Here is a 22,714-nt window from a genome sequence, read left to right as displayed (position 1 = left end):
CACCCAAGGGAAATAAAGCTCCCAGGCCCAATCAGAACTCTCCATTTTTAAATTGCCTCTATATATATTTGTGTGTATATATATATATATATATATATATATATATATATATATGCTCCGAAATTTCTCCCAGTCAACAGGAAAAAGAGGCAGCACTCACGGGAATATCAGCAAAGCGGTGTTATTTTATTTTTTCAGACAGACGCGTTTCGGTAACTCCCTTCTTCGGTGTCAATGCGCAACGCACTGTGCGGCGCCATTTGTGATCATTACATCATGGAAACAAAAACAGGACTGCCAGCGCCTAGCGAAATCACAAGCGCCATATTGGAACAATACCCCATTGATTCTGAGCAACAGTCCCATTAACACCTAATGCGGGCAGTCGTTAAAAATATCAACAAAGCCTCAATTCATAATTATATGCATTAATCAGGTGCAAACCAAAACATCGATTTATGACATTTGAGTTTGGAAGAAGATACATCGATTATTTGCAAACCTTCCGACAAAGGAGGGAATTTTGTCTTACTCTCGCGTGAACAGTATGTGGAGGAAGTAATGCATCAACTGGGTGACCGAAGTTGTTATGAATTAACTGCGAAGGCCATATACGGTGACAGCATCAATGAACTGCATGAGCTTCTAAGGAAATGGCATGGCAAATTAATGCTGGACTTGGATGAATACTTGTTTCTAAGAATAGTCAATCCTGTGTTACCAACATTTTACTACCTGCAGAAGGTACATAAGAATATGAAACAACAACCTGGACATCCAATTGTTTCTTCAATCGGCAGTCTGACTGAGAACCTTTCCAGATTTCTGGATCATTTTCTGTTTGAGGCTGTCCTGGAGTTAAAGTCATACACCACTGTCACCAATGCAGCCGTTATAAGTAACACTGGATGGTGGAGTCAAAGCTTGGGCTTAGTCTGCCAGCAGGCTATCATAGGTGGTGGTCCATTCATTACAGGGTCCCTGCCATCAGTAGGCCGGGGAAGTTTGCCCAATGTTAGGTGGGTTTCCTGATGCAGACGCCTGTCATGATATACAACATCGGGCCCACTCATCGTTCAGTTTTGACAAAAGTGCATCAACTGCTCCTTCTCGTTTCCGTTTTAAAACATTAGACAATGTGACAATGCAGTATTTCAAAAGCAGATGTAACTACAAAGAGCACATTGTGATAATACATTTTAATTAGTAGACAATAGCAATCTTAAGAGGCATTGCATAGCTTCATACACACTTTGACCCCAATTCCATCACAGTCTCTCTCTCTCAGTGAGTCAGTCTCTCTCTCTCTCTCTCTCCCTGTCATTCAGTCTCTCTGTCAGTCAGCCTGTCAGTCAGTCTGTCAGTCTCTCTCTTAGTCAGTCTATCTCTCTCTGTCATTCAGTCTCTCTGTCAGTCAGTCTGTCAGTCAGTCTCTCTCTCTGTCAGTCAGTCTCTCTCTCAGTCAGTCAGGCTATCTCTCTCTGTCATTCAGTCTCTCTCAGTCAGTCAGCCTCTCTCAGTCAGTCAGTCAGTCAGTCTCTCTCTCTCTCTCTGTCATTCAGTCTCTCTGTCAGTCAGCCTGTCAGTCAGTCTGTCAGTCTCTCTCTTAGTCAGTCTATCTCTCTCTGTCATTCAGTCTCTCTGTCAGTCAGTCTGTCAGTCAGTCTCTCTCTCTCTGTCAGTCAGTCTCTCTCTCAGTCAGTCAGGCTATCTCTCTCTGTCATTCAGTCTCTCTCAGTCAGTCAGCCTCTCTCAGTCAGTCAGTCTGTCAGTCAGTCAGTCTCTCTCTCTCTCTCTCTCTGTCAGTCAGTCGGTCTCTCTCGCTCTATCAGTCAGTCCCTCTCTCTGTCAGTCTCTCTCTCAGTCAGTCTCTCTCTCAGTCAGTCTCTCTCTCAGTCAGTCTCTCTCTCAGTCAGTCTCTCTCCCTGTCAGTCCCTCTGTCTGTCAGTCCCTCTGTCTGTCAGCCCCTCTGTCTGTCAGTCTCTCTATCAGTCCCTCTCTCTATCAGTCCCTCTCTCTATCAGTCTCTCTATCTCTCTTTTTCTGTCAGTCTCTCTCAGTTAGTCAGTCTCTCTCAGTTAGTCAGTCTCTCTCTCAGTCAGTCTCTCCCTTTTTGACAGTCAGTCTCTCACAGTCTCTCTCTGTCAGTTTCTCCCAGTCAGTCAGTCTCTCTCTTTCAGTCAGTCAGTCTCTCTTTTTCAGTCAGTCAGTCTCGCTCTATCAGTCAGTCTCTCTCTCTGTCAGACTGTCTCTCTCTCTGTCAGTCAGTCTCTCTCTGTCAGAGTCTCAGTCTCTCTCTGTCAGTCAGTCTCTCTGTCAGTCAGTCTCTCTCAGTCAGTCTCTCTCTCTCAATCAGTCTCTCTCAATCAGTCAGTCTCTCTCTCTTTTAGTCCCTCTCTCTGTCAGTCTCTCTCTGTCAGTCTCTCTCTAAGTCAGTCTCTCTCTCAGTCAGTCCCTCTCCCTGTCAGTCCCTCTCTCTGTCAGTCCCTCTCTCTGTCAGTCTCTCTGTCAGGCTCTCGCTCTCAGCCTCTCTCTCTCAGTCTCTCTCTCTCAATCTCTCTCTCTCTGTGAGTCAGTCTTCCAGACAGTCTCTCTCTCCCTCTGTCAGTCTCTCTCAGTCAGTCATTCTCTCTCTCTCTCGCAGTGAGCCAGTCTCTCTCAGTCAGTCTCTCTCTCTGTCAGTCAGTGACTCTCTCTGTCAGTCAGTCTCTCTCTCTGTCAGTCAGTCTCTCTCTCTCTGTTAGTCAGCCTCTCTCTGCGAGTCTCTCTCTCTCTCAGTCAGTTTCTCTCTGTCAGTCAGTCTCTCTGTCGGTCAGTCTCTTTCTCTGTCAGTCTCTCTCTCTCTCAGTCAGTCTCTCTCTTTTAGTCTCTCTCTCTGTCAGTCAGTCTCTCTCTCTCTCTCCCAGTCAGTCTCTCTCTCTCCCAGTCAGTCAGCCTCTCTCAGTCAGTCAGTCTCTCTCTCTCTCTCTATGTCAGTCTCTCTCTGTGAGTCTCTCTGTCAGTCAATCTCTCTCTCTGTCAGTCAGTATCTCTCTACGTCAGTCAGTCAGTCTCTGTCAGTCAGTCAGTCTCTCTCTATCTCTGTCAGTCAGTCTCACTCTCAATCAGTATCTCTCTCTGTCAGTCAGTCACTCTCTCAGTCAGCCAGTCTCTCCCTCTCGGTCAGTTTTTCAGTCAGTCAGTCTGTCGGTCAGTCAGTATTCAGTCTCTGAGTCAGTCAGTCAGTCTCTACTTTTTCTCCACTCTCTCCATTCTCTCTCTCAACTCTGTCCACTCTATCTCTACTGTCTCTCTCTCCACTCTCTCTCCACTGTCTCTCTCTCCACTTTCTCTCTCTCTACTCTCTCTCCACTCTCTCACTATCTCTCTCTCACCACTCTCTCTCCACTCTCTCCCTCCACTGTCTCCCCCCACTCTCTCGCTACTCTCTCTCCACTCTCTCTCTCCACCCTCTCTCCCTTCTCTCTCTCTCTCTCTCTCTCTCTCTCTCCACTCTCTCTCCACTCTCTCTCTCCCCACTCTCTCTCTCCACCCTCTCTCCACTCTCTCTTCACTCTCTCTCTCCGTCTCTCTCACTTCACTCTCTCCACTCTCTCCACTCTCTGTCTCTCTCCACTGTCTCTCTCCACTCTGGCTCTATTCTCTCTCCACTCTCTCTCTCTCTCCACTCTCTCCATTCTCTCTCTCTCTCTCTCCACTCTCTCTCTCCACTCTCTCTCCAATCTCTCCACTCTCTCCACTCTCTCTCTCTCCAATCTCTCTCCACTCTCTCTCCACTGTCTCTCCACTTTCTCTCTCTACTCTCTCTCCACTCTCCCACTATATATCTATCTCTCTCTCCACTCTCTCCTTCCACTGTCTCTCTTCACTCTCTCTCCACTCTCTTTCCACTCTCTTTCCACTCTCTCTCTCCACCCTCTCTCCCTTCTCTCTCTAGTCTCTCTCCACTGTCCCTCTCCACTCTGTCTCTCTCCACTCTGTCTCTCTCCAATCTGTCTCTCTCCAATCTGTCTCTCTCCACTCTGTCTCTCTCCACTCTGTCTCTCTCCACTGTCTCTCCACTGTCTCTCTCTCCACTTTCGCTCTCTACTCTCTCTCCACTCTCTCACTATCTCTCTCCCTCCACTGTCTCCCTTCACTCTCTTTCCACTCTCTCTCTCCACCCTCTTTCTACTCTCTCTCCACTCTCTGTCTCTCTTCACTGTCTCTCTTCACTGTCTCTCTCCACTCTCTCCCTCCACTCTCTCTCTCCACTCTCTCCCTCCACTCTCGCTCTAATCTCTCTCCACTCTCTCTCTCAACTCTCTCTCTCTACTCTCTCTGCAATCTCTCCACTCTCTCGCTCCAATCTCTCTCCACTCTCTCTTCACTGTCTCTCTCTCCACTCTCTCTCTCACTAACTCTCTCCACTGTCTCTCCACGCTCTCTCTACTCTCTCTCCACTCTCTCTCTCCTCTCTCTCTCTCTCTCCACTCTCTCTCTCCACTCTCCCTCTCTCCACTCTCCCTCTCCACTCTCCCTCTCCACTCTCCCTCTCTCCACTCTCCCTCTCTCCACTCTCACCCACTCTCTCTCCACTCTCTCCCACTCTCTCTCTCCACTCTCCCTCTCTCCACTCTCCACTATCTCCCACTCTCCCTCACTCTCTCCCCCTCCCTACTCCACCTCCCCTGGCCTTGCATCCTTTTATACCTTGCACCATTCTCCCCTCTGCCTTGCAGCATTCCCCCCTCTGCCTTGCTCCCTTCACCCCTTTGCCTTGCACCCTTCTCCCCTCTGCCTTGCACCCTTCTCCCCTCTGCCTTGCACCCTTCTCCTCTCTGCCTTGCACCCTACTCCACCTCCGCCTTGCCCCTTTTCTACCTTGCACCATTCTCCCCTCTGCCTTGCACCATTCTCCCCTCTGCCTTGTACCCTTCTCCCCTCTGCCTTGCACTCTTCTCCTCTCTGCCTTTCACCCTTCTCCCCTCTGCCTTGCACCCTTCTCCTCTCTGCCTTGCACCCTACTCCACCTCCGCCTTGCGCCCTTTTCTACCTTGCACCATTCTCCCCTCTGCCTTACACCCTTCTCCTCTCTGCCTTGCACCCTACTCCACCTCCGCCTTGCAACCTTTTCTACCTTGCACCATTCTCCCCTCTGCCTTATACCCTTCTCCCCTCTGCCTTGTACCTTTCTCCCCTCCGCCTTGCATCCTTCCCTACCTTGCACCTTTCTCCCCTCCGCCTTGCACCCTTCTCCTCTTTGCCTTGTACCCTTCTCCTCTCTGCCTTGCACCCTTCTCCCCTCTGCCTTGCACCCTTCTCCCCTCCGCCTTGCACCCTTCTCTACCTTGCACCCTTCTCCTCTCTGCCTTGCGCCCTTCTCCGCTCTACCTTGCACCCTTCGCCACTCTGCCTTGCACCTTTCTCTTCTCTGCCTTGCACCCTTCTCCTCTCTGCCTTGCACCCTTCGCCCCTCTGCCTTGCACCTTTCTCTTCTCTGCCTTGCGCCCTTCTCCTCTCTGCCTTGCACCCTTCTCCTCTCTGCCTTGCACCTTTCGCCCCTCTGCCTTGCACCTTTCTCTTCTCTGCCTTGCGCCCTTCTCCTCTCTGCCTTGCACCCTTCTCCCCTCTGCCTTGAACCCTTCTCCCCTCTGCCTTGCCCCCCCTCCCCGCAGACGCCCACATGGTGCTTCTAACAAGAGTGCTTACCTGAGGGCCCCATTTTGCTGCCTCATCCCTTCTCATATGAGCTTTGCCCTTGAGAATGCTCTCTCTGGGGACCCCCACCCCCACCCTTATCAGGGTCCAGACTCTGAGCAGTGCTCTGTGATGCCTTCTACTCTCTGGGGTCCCCACCCCATGCTTGTCCCCATTTCTTCTCTTCTCTTGTGGGGTGGGCTTTGCTTATGGGGAGGAGAGAGTGGAGGCCGGGCTCTGAGCTGCCTCAGAGGAGCAGTGGAGACTGCTGTCTCTGGGGCCCCCACCCCATCCTTGTCCCTGTCTCTTCTCTTGTGGGGTGGGGCCCCCACCCCCATCCTTGTCCCTGTCTCTTCTCTTCTCTTGTGGGGCCCCCACCCTATCCTTGTCCCTATCTCTTCTCTTTTCACCTTTGTCCCTGTCTTCTCTTGTGGGGTAGGGGCCCCACCCCACCTTTGTTCCTGTCTTCTCTTGTGGGCTGGGCCCCCCACCCCACCTTTGCCCCTGTCTTCTCTTGTGGGGTGGGGTCCCACTCCACCTTTGTCCCTGTCTTCTCTTGTGGGCTGGGCCCCCCACCCCACCTTTGTCCCTGTCTTCTCTTGTGGGCTGGGCCGCCCACCCCACCTTTGTCCCTGTCTTCTCTTTTGGGGTGGGGCCCCCACCCCACCTTTGTCCCTGTCTTCTCTTGTGGGGTGGGGCCCCCACCCCACTTTTGTCCCTCTCTTCTCTTGAGGGGTGGGGCCCTCACCCCACCTTTGTCCCTCTCTTCTCTTGTGGGGTGGGCTTTGCTTTTGGAGAGGAGAGAGTGGGGGCCGGGCTCTGTGCTTCCTCAGAGGAGCGGTGGAGACTGCTGTCTCTGGGACCCCCACCCCCCTCGTCCCGGGCCTGCCTCGGCTCTGACTGAAGAGAAACAATGTTGATACTTTGTTTCTCTTTAGTCAGAGGGAGGGGGCTAGGGACTCGGAGCAGACAGCAGCAGCTGCTTCAAACGCAGAGGGAGAGAGGCTTTGCGTTAGCGCAAGCCTCTCTCACAGCTTTCAGAAGAGCTGTGAGGGCCGGGGGCCCCTTAATTAACTGAACAGAGTTGGGCCCCCCCCGCACCGCGGGGGCTGCGGGGGCGTTTGTTACGCCACTGAGCTGCATGTCAGCTGCTCCCTTTGTCCAAAACCAATGCCGGCTCCTTCAGAAGACGGGGAGCCGGCAGGGACTGAGGGGACATTGGGGCTCCCCCGCATTCCCCAGCGTTTAGGTCAGGTCCCGGGGGACGGGGTCCCCTGGGCCAAAAGTGGCCCGGGGAAGGGGGCCACATGGCCCCCCTCCTGTTTAAACAAGATAAAAAAGCAATTAAACGAGGCAATGCCCCATGGGATGGGGTCCCCGAGGCCAATAATGGCCTCAGGAGGGGGGCCGTGCAGCCCCCCTCCTTTTAAATGATTTTTTAAAATTAAATATAAATATGGATCCATGCCCCGGGGATGGGATCCCCGGGCCAAAATCTGCCTTGGGAGGTGAGCCGCGAGGCCCCCTTCCATTTTAAATAAATAAATAAAATGTTACAGGCCCTGGGGTATGGGGGTCCCCATGGCTCACAAAATATTAAAAGAAAGGGGTCCACACAGTCCCCCTTCTAACAAAAAAAAAAGCTGGCACCTCGCCAGAGGCCCCGCTCCCTCCCTGCACCACTGTGCAAATGCACCTCCTGGCGTGTTCTGAGTTGGGGGATTAAGTCCCCATGAATGCTAAGGGTCCTTAGAGCCCAACTAGCCCACCAGGTACCTCCAGTAAGCCCCACACAGTGGAATTGCTGAGATGTGGTCCGAGGCCACGCCCCTTTTTACACCACTCTGCAAACCCACCTCTTGGTTCACTGCTGGTGGGGCAATGAGGTCCACTTGTGTCCTTAGGACCTCAGGACTAAAGTGCACTTCAACTCCTGAGCAGCAGTATGCCAGGAGGCGCGTTTGCAGAGTGGTGTTAAAAGGGGGTGTGACCTCGGACCACTCTCAGCAATGCAGCTGTGTGGGGCTTACTAGAGATAACAGGAGGGCTAGTTGGACCCCAGGGACCCTCAGGAGGCACGGAGACTTCATCCCACAACCAAGAGCGTGCCCGGAGGTGCGTTTGCAGAGTGGTGCAGAAAGGGGGCGTGGCCTTTGTCCACCTCTCAGCAATCCCACTATCTGGAACTTACTGGAGGTGTCAGGTAGGCTAGTTGGCCCCAAAGGACCACCAGCATTGAAGAAGACTTTAATCCCCATCCAAGAGCGTTAATAGGAAGGGTAGTTGGCCCACCAAGGACGTCCTTGGCGGTCAACTACCCCTCCTGTTACCTCCAGTAAGTCCCACACAGTGGTATTGCTAAAAGGTCTTCAGAGGCCACACCCCCCTTCTCCACCACTCTGCAAATGCGCCTCCTGGCACACTACGGGTTGGGGGCTGAAGTCCACTTTACTCCTGAGGGACTTTGGGGGCCAAGAAGCCCTCCTGGTAAGTCCTACACAGCAGAATTCTTGAGCGCTGGTCGGAGGCCCAGCCTCCTTTCTGCACCGCTCTGCAAATGCAACTACTACGTTTTAGTGATAAATTAGCTTTTAAAAACCCTTAGAAATGAATTGAAAAAAACATACATTTCAGGGATGTTATAGTTAGTAATTAGCATTTAAAAAACCTTTGAAATTCACTGAAAAAACCCAAGGTTTCAGGGACGTTATGGTTAGCAAATAGCATTTAAAAAACCCTTGAAATTTACTGAAAACAAACATAGGTTTCAGGAACACTATAGTTAGAAATTAGCATTTAAAAATCTCAGAAATTCATTGAAAAAACCACAGGTTTCAGGACTTATTTGGGCATTTCACTCGCACAAAACCAGAGAAATTCGGCTGTTATAGTTAGTTGAGCTAACTATAACTTGCGCCCCCGCAATGCACTGAGGATGATATCACATATTACATCACTCATGACATGGTCAGTGACATCACTGATGTCATCTCAAATGACATCACTGATTACATCATCCAGAGACTGGGTGATTTTTTAAAGTTAAGAATGGTATATATAGATACGCAAAGGTGTATTGAAGAATGAGTGGGTGTATGAATGTCTGAATGGATGATTTAGTGTATGCGTGACTGACTGTATAAGTGAGTGGTTAAATGTGTCTTAGTGAATGCATGGGTAAATTACTAATCTGTGAGAATGTCTGTATCAGGCTGTCAGTTGGTTTGTAAGTGGCTGCTTGGGTTGGTGAGTAGCTACATGATTGTCTATATGGGTTAATGATAAGTTATCCGAGTACCTGTATAGGTGCCTGAGTGTCTGTGTTTTGTGTAAATCCCTGCATGGATGTGTGAGTGGGTGATTCAGTGGGTGTATGGGTTTATGAGTGCATCTGCAAGGGTCTGTATGGGTGAGTGAGTGTGCGTATGGCTGTGTTGGTGAGTGAATCGATGTCTCAGTGGTATATGTGTGAGTAACAGCATATGTGAAAGGCAGTATATGTGATTGTTGGAGTATATAACTGACCATATGTGAGAGTGAGTGATTGTGAGTGTGGCTGTATAGATGAGTGTGTGCTTGTGTCAGTTATTGCATAAGAGAGTACGTTTTTGTTTGTATCTGTATGAATAAGTGAGGTAGTGTGTGTATAAGTGTATTGGTGAGTTAATGGCACTGTGATGGAGTCTTTTGGTGACTGATTAGGTGTGTGAGTAACTATGGGTGAGTGGCGGTGTGTGAGTATCTGTATAGGTGTATGAGTGCATATATCAGTGGATGGGTGACTGCATGTATGAATGACTGTATGAATGAGTGGATGTGTGTGTAGACCTATGAATCTGTGAGTGGATATGTAGTAACTGGAATTGGTGTGTCTATGGTTTCTAGAATGGTAGTTTGTATTTTAGAGTAGGTGTATGAAAGGTTATATTAGGGTGTGAGGAGCTGCATCAGATATTAAGTGGATGATGTCATGAGTGATGTCACTGACCATGTCATGAGTGATATAATATGTGACGTCATCAGCAGTGCATTGCGTGGGCTATATTTAGCTCAACTAACTATAACAGCCGAATTTCTCTGGTTTTGTACGAGTGAAATGTCCAACTAACCATAACGTTAGTACGAGTGAAATGTCCAACTAACCATAACGACATACACACACACACATATATATATATATATATATATATATATATATATATATATATATATATATATATATATATATATATATATATATATATATATATATATTAGGCATAGATAGGTCTGCGTTTCCATAGGAAATTCATTTTGTTTGCAAATAACTTTGCTGCCGTTTGATGAATCTTAAGGAAACCTTCCAAAAAAAGTGCTCTAATTTAACTAGTATCTTCATGTAAAGTTTTAGGGCAATCCATCAAATGGGCCAAGAAAAAGGGCGGGTCCCAAAAAGCAAAAACCCCATGCATTTTCCACAGACTTTTTTGACCATCGCTACTGAATAACTGCTGAACGGAATTACACCAAAGTTGGCAGGAAGCTTGGTCAGGAAAACATGCTTTTTGTGGTTTGGTGTCAATGTGTTCAGTAGTTTGTGATATTAAGATTTAAAAACATTTGTAAGTTGGACAGTTGGGTTCCCAGGACACTCACAATCCATAATTCTGTGGTAAACTCTGTAGCTACAGATTCACATGAATCCACTGGACCATCAATGCCCATTTTTTATCATCAATTATTTCAAGCACAGGTAATCAAGACCGACACACTCTTATTTCATTCAGTGTCCACTGTCAGCTGCACTTTGCTGATAACAGATTTGTCAAGCTTTGTTGTCATCGATTTGAGCAAGAATTAATATTTTTAAGAAATTTGCAAATCGAGGAAATTATGTACGAAATGTGACAAATCCATAATTGTTTGATAAACTCTGAAGTCACAGAATCACATATGAACTTCACCAGTGCCAATTGTTTTATCAACACTTTATTCAGAAAATGTGAACAAAACCTAAAGATTCTAATTCCAATCAATGTCTATTTTCAGCTGCACAGTTATCATCGGTAATACGATCCTGTGGTCCCATCCCTCGTACAAACCACTGAACTGTTGGCCACATGATTTATGATGTCGCCAGAATCCCTCAGTGGTAATATTGTACCATATTACACAATTACAAATGTTGTAAATCATCTTACAGATGAGATCACATTACCCTTACCACTTTGAGAGCTTTCCATTCAAAACACTGCTCGCACCATCCATTTACCAGCAAGTCCCCGGCCCGCCCTCTGTCCGAGCCCCCTGAGTATAGGAGCACTGGATATAGCAACAACAACAAAATGCTCCTATTTGTCAGGTAGAGGGGAAATAATGAATAAAAAGGGACCGTCTTGGTGCTACTTAAATCGCTGTTCTCCTAGACACAAAAATATTAGCCTGACGTTGTGTAATGCAACTGGCGCTTTTGTAAAGTGCTCCAATACCTTGGGGTCAGTTAAGTTTTCACCCTATAAAAATGCCCCAAAAATGATCTGACTTGTGTAATGCAACCATTGTTCATGTAAAGTGCTTCATCACCTTTGGTTTGCTCGAGTTTACATTATATATTAAAAAATGTCTCAAAGTCCCTTGGGAGCCGCTATTAATGCGCTATGAAATTAATGCTCTGAGAGGAAGAAGAGGACGACAGGAAGAGGAAGAGAGGCGGGCATGCAGTGACATAGGAGGTGGGAGGGATGAATGCTGCTCCCATTTGTGAGGTGTAGGGGTGAAATACAGAGGTGGCGTCAGCATCACTTAATTTCTGCACACCTTAAAAAAAGAAATTAACCTTACCTTGTGTAATGTACCTGGCGCTTTTGTGATGTGCTTCAATACATTTGGGTCAGTTTGCGCTTTATTAAAATGCCCCCAAAAATGTATCTGAGTTGACTTCACATGAACAAGCATCAGAGAATATGTGATGGAAGTTACCGAAGCCTTGCCTTTAACTGTGTCGCTAGGTTGGGCTGCTGAAGGTCTGGTGACCGAGGCTCGCTAAAGCAACAAGCAGCGAAACGAGAGCGGTTTGGGGGAAATGGATGGGGAGACTAAGTGACGGGCACCAAAGCTGAACCACCAAAGACGGGCAACCGGTGACACAAGCAGAAATCAAAATAAAAAATTGTGCACCAAATATTAACAGTAATTTGGTGGTGCTTTGTGGGAGGAAACTGAACACAAAAAGTAAGGGTTAACCACTAGCAAGCAAGCGTTTTTTGAACAACAATCAAAGGGACAAATAAAAAGGTGATGAGCGGGCTGTAAGCCCACAGAGTGAATACAGAATATCTCGAAGAGATAGCACCTGCACTGTCTAGGCTCGACTTAACAACTAGGAAGGGTCCTCATACTCTACAGTTAGCTGTTTTCAACTATTACTTCCTAAATAAATAATGGGTCCCAAAAGTATCCATCTGTTATGTTATTATAATGCATTTTGACTGTATCTACTTTTCTTTGAGTAAAAGCATTTTTTTAAAGCGCCATTCATCATCGTTTTCACATTTGTAAAACACTACACAATGTACTTCACATCTTAAATCGGATGTAATCAACAGTTTATATTGGACATACCCAGTATAAAGGCTGCCACGTAGTTGGAGATTTGTCCCATTCCAACTATGAGGAACACAATGGTGAACATCTCCCAGCTGTTCGAGAAGACCTGGACGATGCTAAAGCCAGTCTGGACTGCCATGGTTGCAAACAGCACCACTTTCCGGCCAAACCTTTAATAAAAGAGGGGGGGGAAATGGATTAGTGTAAATATATGATCAGTTAAAAACACAACTACTTTCTTTGATGTGATCAATAAGCCATTGAAACAAAATTCTTTAAGTCACATAGTGCACATCTTTAAGCATTGTTTCTCTATACTTGTGTATTTAAATTCTGTTATAGAGCAACCACAAAGAACTTAAAGTTGGGTTTAGTTTACTGAGTACACGCCAAGCTCCATATGTGAAATAATGGAAGCTTCAAAGCACTTAAAAAGCAAGGATTTTGTTAAAACCAAACTTGTAAAGATAAACAAGCCTTGTCCAATCTCTAGGCCAACATGGACTCTACAAGAGCTAGACATGGTATGCAGTAGGCCTACTTTAGTGGCAACAATGCAACCAAACTTTATCAAATTGAAGCTAGCATGCCAGGCATTCAAGATGCTCAGTGCTGCTGATCACTAGTTGTGGAACCAAAGGAGGATTGGGTCTGGTTGCTACCTGGCCTAGACCACTCTAACTTACTTAACAACAGAAATGGCCAGATAGATTCATTTAGTATTTTGACACCACACCTAGCCAATAATCCTAAGCGGGCAAACTTTTCATTTAGTAATTTTTACCTATTTGCATATATTTTACAAAAACATTTCAATATATCCAGAAAACAAAAACACTCTTATAAAGACATTCACATTTGACACCATTAGTACAAAAAATTTACAAACAATATAAATGAAACACATTCATATAGACACCATATACAAACGGAGGGAAAGAAAAGATGCCTCTAATCAATTCATTTATGGGGCACCAGTCCTAATAACATATAACCAAACAAGCGGCCGTTCCCTATTTTCTACAGGCCTGCAAATTTAACTGCGCTTGAAACTCTTTGTTTAGAGGGTCTAGTTACAGGGGGATTTTATCCTGAACTGCAATCCTGTAGTACCCATTATAGTTCATGTTCCAGCACAGAGTCAACGCGTTTCGAACCCTGAATTTGTTTGGGGGTTCTCCTCAGGACATGGACTGGAGATGGCCTTCACTGTGATTCTTCCCAAAGCAGCTGTATACAATTTGTGGGGAAGCAGGAAAACTCTCAGACTGGTTACTGATTTGTATACTCTCTTTTCCAGTAACACAATGCACTGCAATGGCTTGTTGGTAACGCTGTCCTTCAAACTTCTCAATGGGGTAGATTGCAGATGTTCTCACTCGCGATATTGCTAGTTTGATGTTCGCGTGTTCAGCGTTTTGTATTTGGATCACGTTTACTTGTCAATCTCTTTCTGCTCACACCGTCACTAAGAGCCTTCACGTGCTTCCGCGTTCGCGTGATTACTTGTGTAACAACGGCTGAACACGCGAACATCAAGGTAGCAATATCACGAGTGAGAACATCCGCAATCTACCCCATTGAGAAGTTTGGAGGACAGCGTTACCAACAAGCCATTGCAGTGCATTGTGTTACCGGAAAAGAGAGTATACGAATCAGTAACCAGTCTGAGAGTTTTCCTGCTTCCCCACAAATTGTATACAGCTGCTTTGGGAAGAATCAAAGAATCACAGTGAAGGCCATCTCCAGTCCATGTCCTGAGGAGAACCCCCAAACAAATTCAGGGTTCGAAACGCGTTCACCATGTGCTGGAACATGAACTATAATGGGTGCTACAGGTTTGCAGTTCAGGATAGAATCCCCCTGTAACTAAACCCTCTAAACAAAGAGTTTCCAGCGCAGTTAAACGAGCAGGCCTGTAGAAAATAGCGAACGTCCGCTTGTTTGGTTATATGTTATTAGGACTGGTGCCCCATAAATGAAACGATTAGAGGCATCTTTTCTTTCCCTCCGTTTGTATATGTTGTTTATATGAATGGGTTTCATTTATATTGTTTGTAATATTTTTTTGTACTAATGGTGTCAAATGTGAATGTCTTTATAAGAGTGTTTTTGTTTTCTGGATATATTGAAATGTTTTTGTAAAATATATGCAAATAAGTAAAAATTACTAAATGAAAAGTTTGCCTGCTTGGGATTATTGGCTAGGTGTGGTGTCAAAATACGAAATGAATCTATCTGGCGATTTCCGTTGTTAAGATCACTAGTTAGCAGTATGTCAAGCAGTGACACCCTGCCGTTAAGCAGTGTTTGATTTTTCAATGGAAACTCATTAGGATATGGGCCTTCCAGCTAACACCTTGTAATGAGGTCATTAGGATGCTGCTTTGTAAGACAGGATCACAGCTTCTCAGACTGGCAAAGCAAGAAATTTAGGTAGGAAGAGAGTAAGTCAACAGTGGCAGAGAGCTGGGAAGGAGTTAGACTAGAAACCGGGTGATAAAAGGTAGAGCACAAAAGAGATGGTGATAGAAAAAGGCTTTATTTGGTCTCTCTCTTTCCTCCCTTTTTGCAAATATACACCAGGGTACCCACATAGCACTTTCAATGTATTATCTTTAATTAATGATGTTGATGACACAGCAATACATGAGAAAAAACTCGGGTTTCTCCCTAGAGTTGGCCATCCAGGGGCTGACAATATTCTCATAAAGAAATTTGTTGAACCAAGTAAGTGAAAACGAATACTATATAAATCTGAGAATACTTGGAGTAGAACAGGCTTAGTAGTGGATACAATTGCAGGCAGGGGTCGTGAGGGCCACAGAACCAAGCAAAGACAACAATAGATTGTACATCTAAAGTAACTGTAGCAATCCCCTTATTTAAATGGGACCTGTCAGCTGGGATCTGACTGCTCTTGAATTCATAGTCAACTTTGGTTTCAGTGAAAGTGGTAAAAGTCATCAGCTAATATCTCGTTGCAACCACACTGATTTGACATTAATAGGTCAAAACACTGTGGAAGATCCAATGGCGGTAATTCAGTTGTTTGCAGATTATGCTTCTAAACAGTATCAATCAATTAATAAATAAATATCTTTATTCGGTCCAATATAAGACCATGAAAGCACATGTTAAGACATCACAAAATCACACCATATTAAAACCATTTAAAGAAATATCCATATCTATCGCCCAGCAACTAACATGTAACTTCATGATGCACACCAGGATCCTGTGATGGGAAAAGCCCCATGAAAGTGTATCATTTTGACTCTAAACCACGATAGATAAATCCTGTACTCTGCTTTCTTAGCCCATATTAGATAGGGCTCCATGCAGTTGGTAGATGAAAGTGTAATGTAACATTGGAATGTTACCATGTCAAGTGCTTTCCTAAGTATCGGGTTTTCTTTATGTTCCAAGTATGTTTTCTTGACCTGCACCTTGGAGTGGAAGCTGATATTTTCTATGTTTTCCCAAAGATTACTCTATCCTAGATCTCGTGGGGTGTTTTTTACATAACTAATCCAGGGGATGGCTTGCACAGTACTTAGATTCAAGCAATCTTTCGCTATACTGCGTGCAAAGTTCAATTCAGGTATTACCTAGATTGTGAGCCATAGCAAGATGGGAGTCTACCAGATCTTCTAAAAGACCCATCCCTACTTCATTGTGGGGGATAAGGCTCATAGTAGATCTGAGTAAACCTAGGAGCCTATTCACAATCTCTACAGATGTAGGATTTTCACAACGGAATGCTCCAACACTCCTGCTCCAAATGTGGCCACCAACAGTGTCATAGACTTTGGGCATGGTTACGATCTTGGCAAATGGGATCCTCCGTCACAAACGTGACGGGTATCCCATCTGCCATATTACAAGTTCCATAGGCCATAATGGAACTGTCATTTGGCAGACGGAATATCCGTCATGTTTGACAGAGTAACTTTGTCCGCCAAGATCCTAAACAGGCCCTTAGTGCTAACCAAGATGGTTTTATTGATTAAAAGTTTGAGGGTACATTTGCTTTAGATTGTTAGGGAAATGTGTAATAATATTTATTTCAATTATATCAGTCACTGATTACAATAGTCCAGTAATGGCATGGGCTACAATAAAGTCACACAGGAAAGGGACACTGTGGAAATACGTCGCTCATGTGACAATAATAGGCCTAGACAAAATCCTAATTTCTTAAAACAAATTGATCTTCAAGTGCATTTTGTGCTTGGAATCTAGTCAAAAAGATAATCTGGTGCTAAATGTGAAGAGATGCCATCAATTCCATCAAAGAAAGTTTAAAATTACTCTGAACGTATGATGACAGACACACTTCATTTACTTGAACTCCAGGCTGGCTCAAACGGAATAAAGCTGATAGGTCTCATACAGATGATTTAAATATTGAAGCAGGAACTCGTACGATCCTGTAATTGATTTGATTTAGAGGATACAATGGCCAATTTGCTAAGAAAATATGCATGGGGGTGATTACTTCTCACACTTTACATAACACTCATTTACTCACTGCCTGCTATTTCTTTTTTTTTTTTTACAAAACCTAACATTACAGTCAATTCAATTCAATTTGACTTTATTCGGTTAAAAGAATAATAACCATAAAAGTACATAAAAAAAGTTCATAATAATACAGTATCAAATAAAACATGAATTAAATTTAAGTACAAATTGATTTACGTAATCTAAAAACATTACTAAAAAATTCCGAGATGCAGGCAACATTAAAGATAACGTCTAATTTCTGGAGTTCCAGAAAGGCAACCCTACAACGTCTCACCCCCATTTCCCTTAAAATTGGTATAATCAATCTTTTCCTGGGTAAAGTATAGTATTTACAGAAAAATATTATATGGATGTCAGACTGTTCCGATAGGTCATCACATGGGCATTTGGTCAAATTACAGGACCAACAATTCATTGCGGGGAAACTTAGGGCCCTAAAGAGGATACCTAACCTGAATCGGGTCAAAATAAACCGCGAGAATTCAGTCAAAGAAAGGGTTAAGTATGGTTGGATTTTCCCTTGAGTTGATACAGGTAGGTGGGCTAAGACAGTTTTCTTCTTATATTCCACTGACATTCTACGTTCTTCCAGGTGTTTCATACATTTTGTTTTTAGTGCCTTTCTCGTGATGTTACACATAGACAAAGGATTGTCATAATAACTCGTACAGTCCATATCTCCTAAAAAGTCCCTAATGTATGTGAACCACCTTATCCTCCCAACATGATCCAGACTTAATCCATCCATTAGGATAGCACGGTTCAATACACATCCATCACTAGTCCATGCCCTATGCCACAGCAGTATTGGTTGAATTCTAATTGTGTCTTCAATATAACATTGGCCCAGTTCCATATGACAAATGTAGCTTGAGGCACTCTCAGGTACAGCTAAGATGTATCTCAAGAATTTGTTTTCAACAACTTGTATAGATTTAACATTGTCATACCCCCAAAGTCCCGCGCCATAAACCGCGATGGAGACACAAGTGGCATTATACATTTTCAAAAGTTCTACAGTGGGTTTTTTCCCCATCTTTTTTGCAAAGTTTTTAAGGGCAGTGATAGATTTGCAGAGCAGGGCTTTCCTTGCTTTTATCGCATCTGTCCAAATCCCTGCTTCATGGAATAAAATGCCAAGATAGGAAAAGGTGGCGGTATAATCTATAGGGCTAGCTTTAATAAACACCCGCCTCCTTCTTCTACTAGAACCAGGGCCACAGTTCATGGTGAATGTCTTGGAGCAGTTGATTTGCAAATCCAGATTAGTCATAAATGCATTAAAAGATGTTACAAGTTCCCCTCTCCCTCATGGGGCGGCTGGCAGTCGCCAAGATGGTGATGCTCCCCAGAGTCCTTTATGTGTTACAGAATACTCTGTGTCCGTTGCCGCCCCGAGTGTTTCGTACCCTGAACTCGCTTCTCACCTCCCTACTCTGGGCGGGTGGACGAAGCAGGGTCGCGCTGCGCACGGTGACGAGGTGCTGGGATGAGGGTGGTGTCGAAGCCCCGAGGTTTGACTTTTACTACTATGCAGCACAGCTTCTCCCGGCCGCCCGGTGGTTTGCTGAACACGAGAACTGGGAGCTGGCACTGCTTGCCGGCGCGGCTACTACTAAGGACCTGCAGGAGGCCTTGATGCAGGGTCGAGGCGCAGACGATACTCTGCCCTATGTAGTGAGGCATACAGCCAACATTTGGCAGCGCTTCGTAGAGAGGGTTCTGCGACACGCGCCGTTCCATAGGGAACTTCCACTTTGGATATTGGCCCCGGTACTCGCACTGGAGGAGAATATGTCCTTTAGGGAATGGCGCTTGGGCGGCTGCGAGACCCTGGCGGATCTCTACCCAGATGACTCCTTTGTGTCTTTTGAGAAGGCCATGGACTCCTTTAATCTTGTGGAGGGCCAATACCTACACTATGGCAGTCTTAGGGAGGTGGCCAGGACGACGTGGCCCCCATTCCCAGAGACACCCCAGCTCACTCATACTCTAGACGTCATCTTGTCATGTGGGAGAGGTAGGCGCCTGATCTCCCTCCTTTACTCCGCCATGCGCCGAGACTCGACTCCCCCATTAGCGCCGGCCTGGGCAGCATGGGAGGCGGATCTGGGGATAGGATTGGACCCGGCCCAGAGGAAGCGGATTGGAATGTTGACTCGTAAAGTGTCCTGCAATGCCCGCTTTAAACTTATACACTTTAATTTCGTTCACCGTACTTACATGACACCTGTCTCCCTCCACCGTATATCGTCAGATAGACGTCACAATTGCCCTAGGTGTGGGATGGCAAGGGCGGGGTTCTTGCACCTAGCGTGGGAATGTCCATTGGTCCAGGATTTTTGGCGCAGGGCGGTGGTATTCATTACCCGTACCACCCATCTTAGATTGAAACTAGACCCACTTCCCTGCCTGCTAGCATTAGTGCCTAAACCGAAAAAGAAAGGTTTGTCTTATAAACTGCTGCAACTTCTGTTGGTGCTGGCAAGGAGACGGGTGGCCATTACCTGGATGGGTCAGAGAGCGCCTCAATTTTCCCATTGGTTGCGGGATGTCAAGGAATGGACCTTGGCAGAGGAAACGCACATGCAGCACTCTCGCAGGGACGAGAAACTCCAGGATGACTTACTCGCCTGGAGAACTATGTGTATGGAAGGGATGAGGGAGAATGACTCAGACGCCACTAGCGCAGAGCTGTTTTCCTCTGCGTCCTCTGCGTCTGGTGAGGGGGAGGAGGGGGGTCTAGAGTGAGGTGTTTGAGCAGGTGCAGCGACCCATGGTAGCCACGCCACTGTTCTTTGACAGCTATGTTTGGATTAGATGGGATTCCCTATAGGCCGCACAACATTGTGGTGACTGCGCCCTAGCTGGCCCTTGCATGTTTCTCCTGTTATGTTCGGACCTGCACTAAAATGTCATTCATGGGGTAGTTCGTTATAGTTCTAGCTGTTACGTAGAGTAGGAATGTAACATAAGAAAAATGGCGTAGACATTGACACTGTTTTATTGTTATTTCAGGCACAATTGCACTTTTCCCTATTCGAAGGTATGTTTACTCCTGCGCCGCCCTGCCTCCGGGATGTGGGCCATACACGGCTGTGTATTGATTCTGGGACTTATTATTTCTACTGTTTACATGAGAACTGAGTCGATGATTGTATATTTTGTGCCTTCCTCTTATCTTCGCCACAATAAAAACAATTAAAAAAAAAAAAAAAAAAAAGATGTTACAAGGCGTTGTAGAGCCACCGGCGTGCGAGCCATTAGGACCGCATCGTCTGCGTATAATAACGCAGGGATCGGTCTTTTAGCTACCCTAGGCATATCACAAGTTGTTTCCACTAGGGCATTCTCTATTCCATTTATATATACCAGGAATAGGAATGGTGCTAAAACGCAGCCCTGGCGTACCCCACGCCCTATATCAAAAGATCTGGTACATTCACCTTTTTTGCCATAACGCACTGTTGCGATGGCACCCGAATACAAGTCCTTAAGAAAGGAGATTATATTTCCCTCAACACCAAGAGATTCCATAATGACCCATAATTTGCTGTGTGAAACACAGTCAAACGCTGACGTCAAGTCAACGAAGGTGAAATAAATGGGTTCACGTCGTGCCTTGATATACTTCTGCTGGGGGATAAATAAGTTCAAGCCCTGATCTACTGTCCCCTGCCCCTTTTGAAACCCATATTGAAGATCACTAATTATAGAGTTATCTTCCGACCATTTTTGTAGCCTACCTAGGATTACTCTTCCTAATATCTTTACAGTGCTGTCCAATAGGGAGATGGGGCGATAGCAGATAGGGTTTTGCCTATCCCCTTTTTTAAAAATGGGGACAATAACAGACATAAACCATGATGGAAGTAGGCTCGTCTTTAGGGATGCATTAAATATTTGCACTAGAAGTGGGCCCCATAAATCGATATTGTTTTTAAACAGGTCTGGAGGTATGCCATCTGGACCTGGGGCTTTACCGCCCCGTTTTGCTTTGAGGCTCTCATTTATTTCTTTTAGGGTGACTTTTAATTCCGAGCCATTCGCTCTCACTTCCCCCTGATGAAGCATTAGTAATTGCGACGGAGGAATCGGCTCGCCAATTGAGGTACTATACAGGCTAGAATAATGGTCCACACAAGAGTCCTCGGTAATGGCAATTTCAATGCGTGCTTTTCCTGCATCAAAGAAAGGAGCATTTACTGCTTTCCAAAAAGCACAAACATCCTTGCTCAATGAAGCCTCACAGAGCGTCTCCCAGGCCTCAGTTTTAATTGCCATCTTCCTTCTTTTCAATGCATTCTGATAAGATTTCCGCGCATCCCTGACCCTTAAAGAATTAAGGGGGACAGCATGTAAAGCTCTCTTGAGCTCAGAATGGGCCTTTGTACATGTGGAATTAAACCATTTTCCCATCTTTTCCTTGCTTGATTTAGAAACCACCCAAAGGTTGCCCTTAATTTGAGAAGCAATAACCTCAAACTGCTTAAAAATCTCCTGACTAGTCACACTTTCATCCAGAATGGTCAAGAAGCTAGGCAAACATTCGGTTACTAGATCACGTAAAAAGTCACTTGGAACCACCCTATCCCACTTTAGTGCATAACCATTTTGTTTTGCCATACTAATATCAGAGACATTTTGCACAGATCTTCCTTCTATGGCCAGTGCCTGAAAGGGATTTTTGATCTCCATAATTGTCGGATAGTGGTCACTAAGTGGGATATCGAGGGTCCAACACCTTTTGACCATATGCCTATGCCTAACAGAAGTTATTTAAAATCTATTGTAGACAGTACACCCCTACCATTGAACGTAGGGGCAAAGGGGAGCTGTACTTGACCAATTTCAGTTGCATACCCTAGATCTTCAGAGTGAAGAATCTCATTTAATAAGTCTCCACAAGTGGAATGCTTAAAGTGTGTTAAGTCAGTATAAGGGTCCAGCATAAACCCACATGCTCCTTTCTGGCTTTTCTTGCATATGGTACAATTAAAATCTCCCCCCCAAACAACCCAAACATCCTTAACATTTTTATCTGTTTCTTTACCTAAATCATTATCTAACATCTTAAGGGTCGATTCCAGGTCTGCAGGAGGAATATTATTATACAAGTTTATAATTAAAAGACACAATTCCTTACTTGCATCAATCCGTACTAACTGATAATAAGGGTTGTGGGAAAATAATTGAATCTTCTGGCAGTTTAGGGAATTAGATATAAATGTCATCAGTCCCCCTTTAGGCCTACCATGGTGAACCTTTACTGCTGATGTAAACAAGGTTTTGTAGCCTGGAAGATGGAGGGGTTCTAAGGTCCAAGTTTCCTGTAAACATAGAATTTCCATCTCTTCTATTGCTTCTAACCAGATGGGATTCAGTATTTTGGACCTAAGCCCTGCCACGTTCCAGAACATTACACTAACAGTTTCCCTGCTTGATGAGTCAACTACTGGGCATTGGCCCATATCTGAGACTGAATTATTATTGGTGGTTCCTATTCCCTGAAGGGGTAAGTACACCGGAGCAATAATAAGAGGCGTTACAGGGGTGGGAATGAGAGAAGAACTGGTGCCAGATGTTACAACAGAACCATTGCCAGAAATGACTGGGATGGGATCTAAGACTAAAGGCAGTCAATCGACCCCATCCAGTCCGTTAAGACAGTTAAATCGGTTGTAGTCATAGAAGGGTGTCTCCGGGGGTCGGAAAACTGGTCATACAGCATACCCCCGATATCTACCCCTCCGTTCAACCCTCGTCCAATTACCTTGGGCTAAATCATGGTGCATATGGGTAGGGGGGAAGAAAAAGGACACTGGCAAAGTCTGAATGGTAGAGTCGAGAGATCTATTGGACCCAGCACATATATGTGAAACAGTCCTAGGATCACGAAAACTCACCATAATACAGTCCC

At 45.4% G+C, this 22,714-nt stretch overlaps 1 protein-coding gene across 1 annotated transcript in view; it reads right to left on the bottom strand.

Moving 5' to 3' along the window:
- LOC144769119 (solute carrier family 22 member 4-like) overlaps positions 1-22,714 on the bottom strand; it is a 460,827-nt gene that overhangs the window by 228,803 nt on the left and 209,310 nt on the right. Inside the window, exon 3 of the mRNA XM_078653119.1 lies at positions 12,280-12,434. Within this exon, the coding sequence (XP_078509245.1) occupies positions 12,280-12,434 (155 nt within the window). The remainder of the gene's footprint in view (positions 1-12,279; positions 12,435-22,714) is intronic.

Source organism: Lissotriton helveticus, chromosome 7 (assembly GCF_964261635.1).
Source record: "Lissotriton helveticus chromosome 7, aLisHel1.1, whole genome shotgun sequence".
NCBI lineage: Eukaryota > Metazoa > Chordata > Amphibia > Caudata > Salamandridae > Lissotriton > Lissotriton helveticus.
The sequence above is the reverse complement of the archived record's forward strand: the minus strand, read 5'-3'. Positions and strand labels throughout refer to the sequence as shown.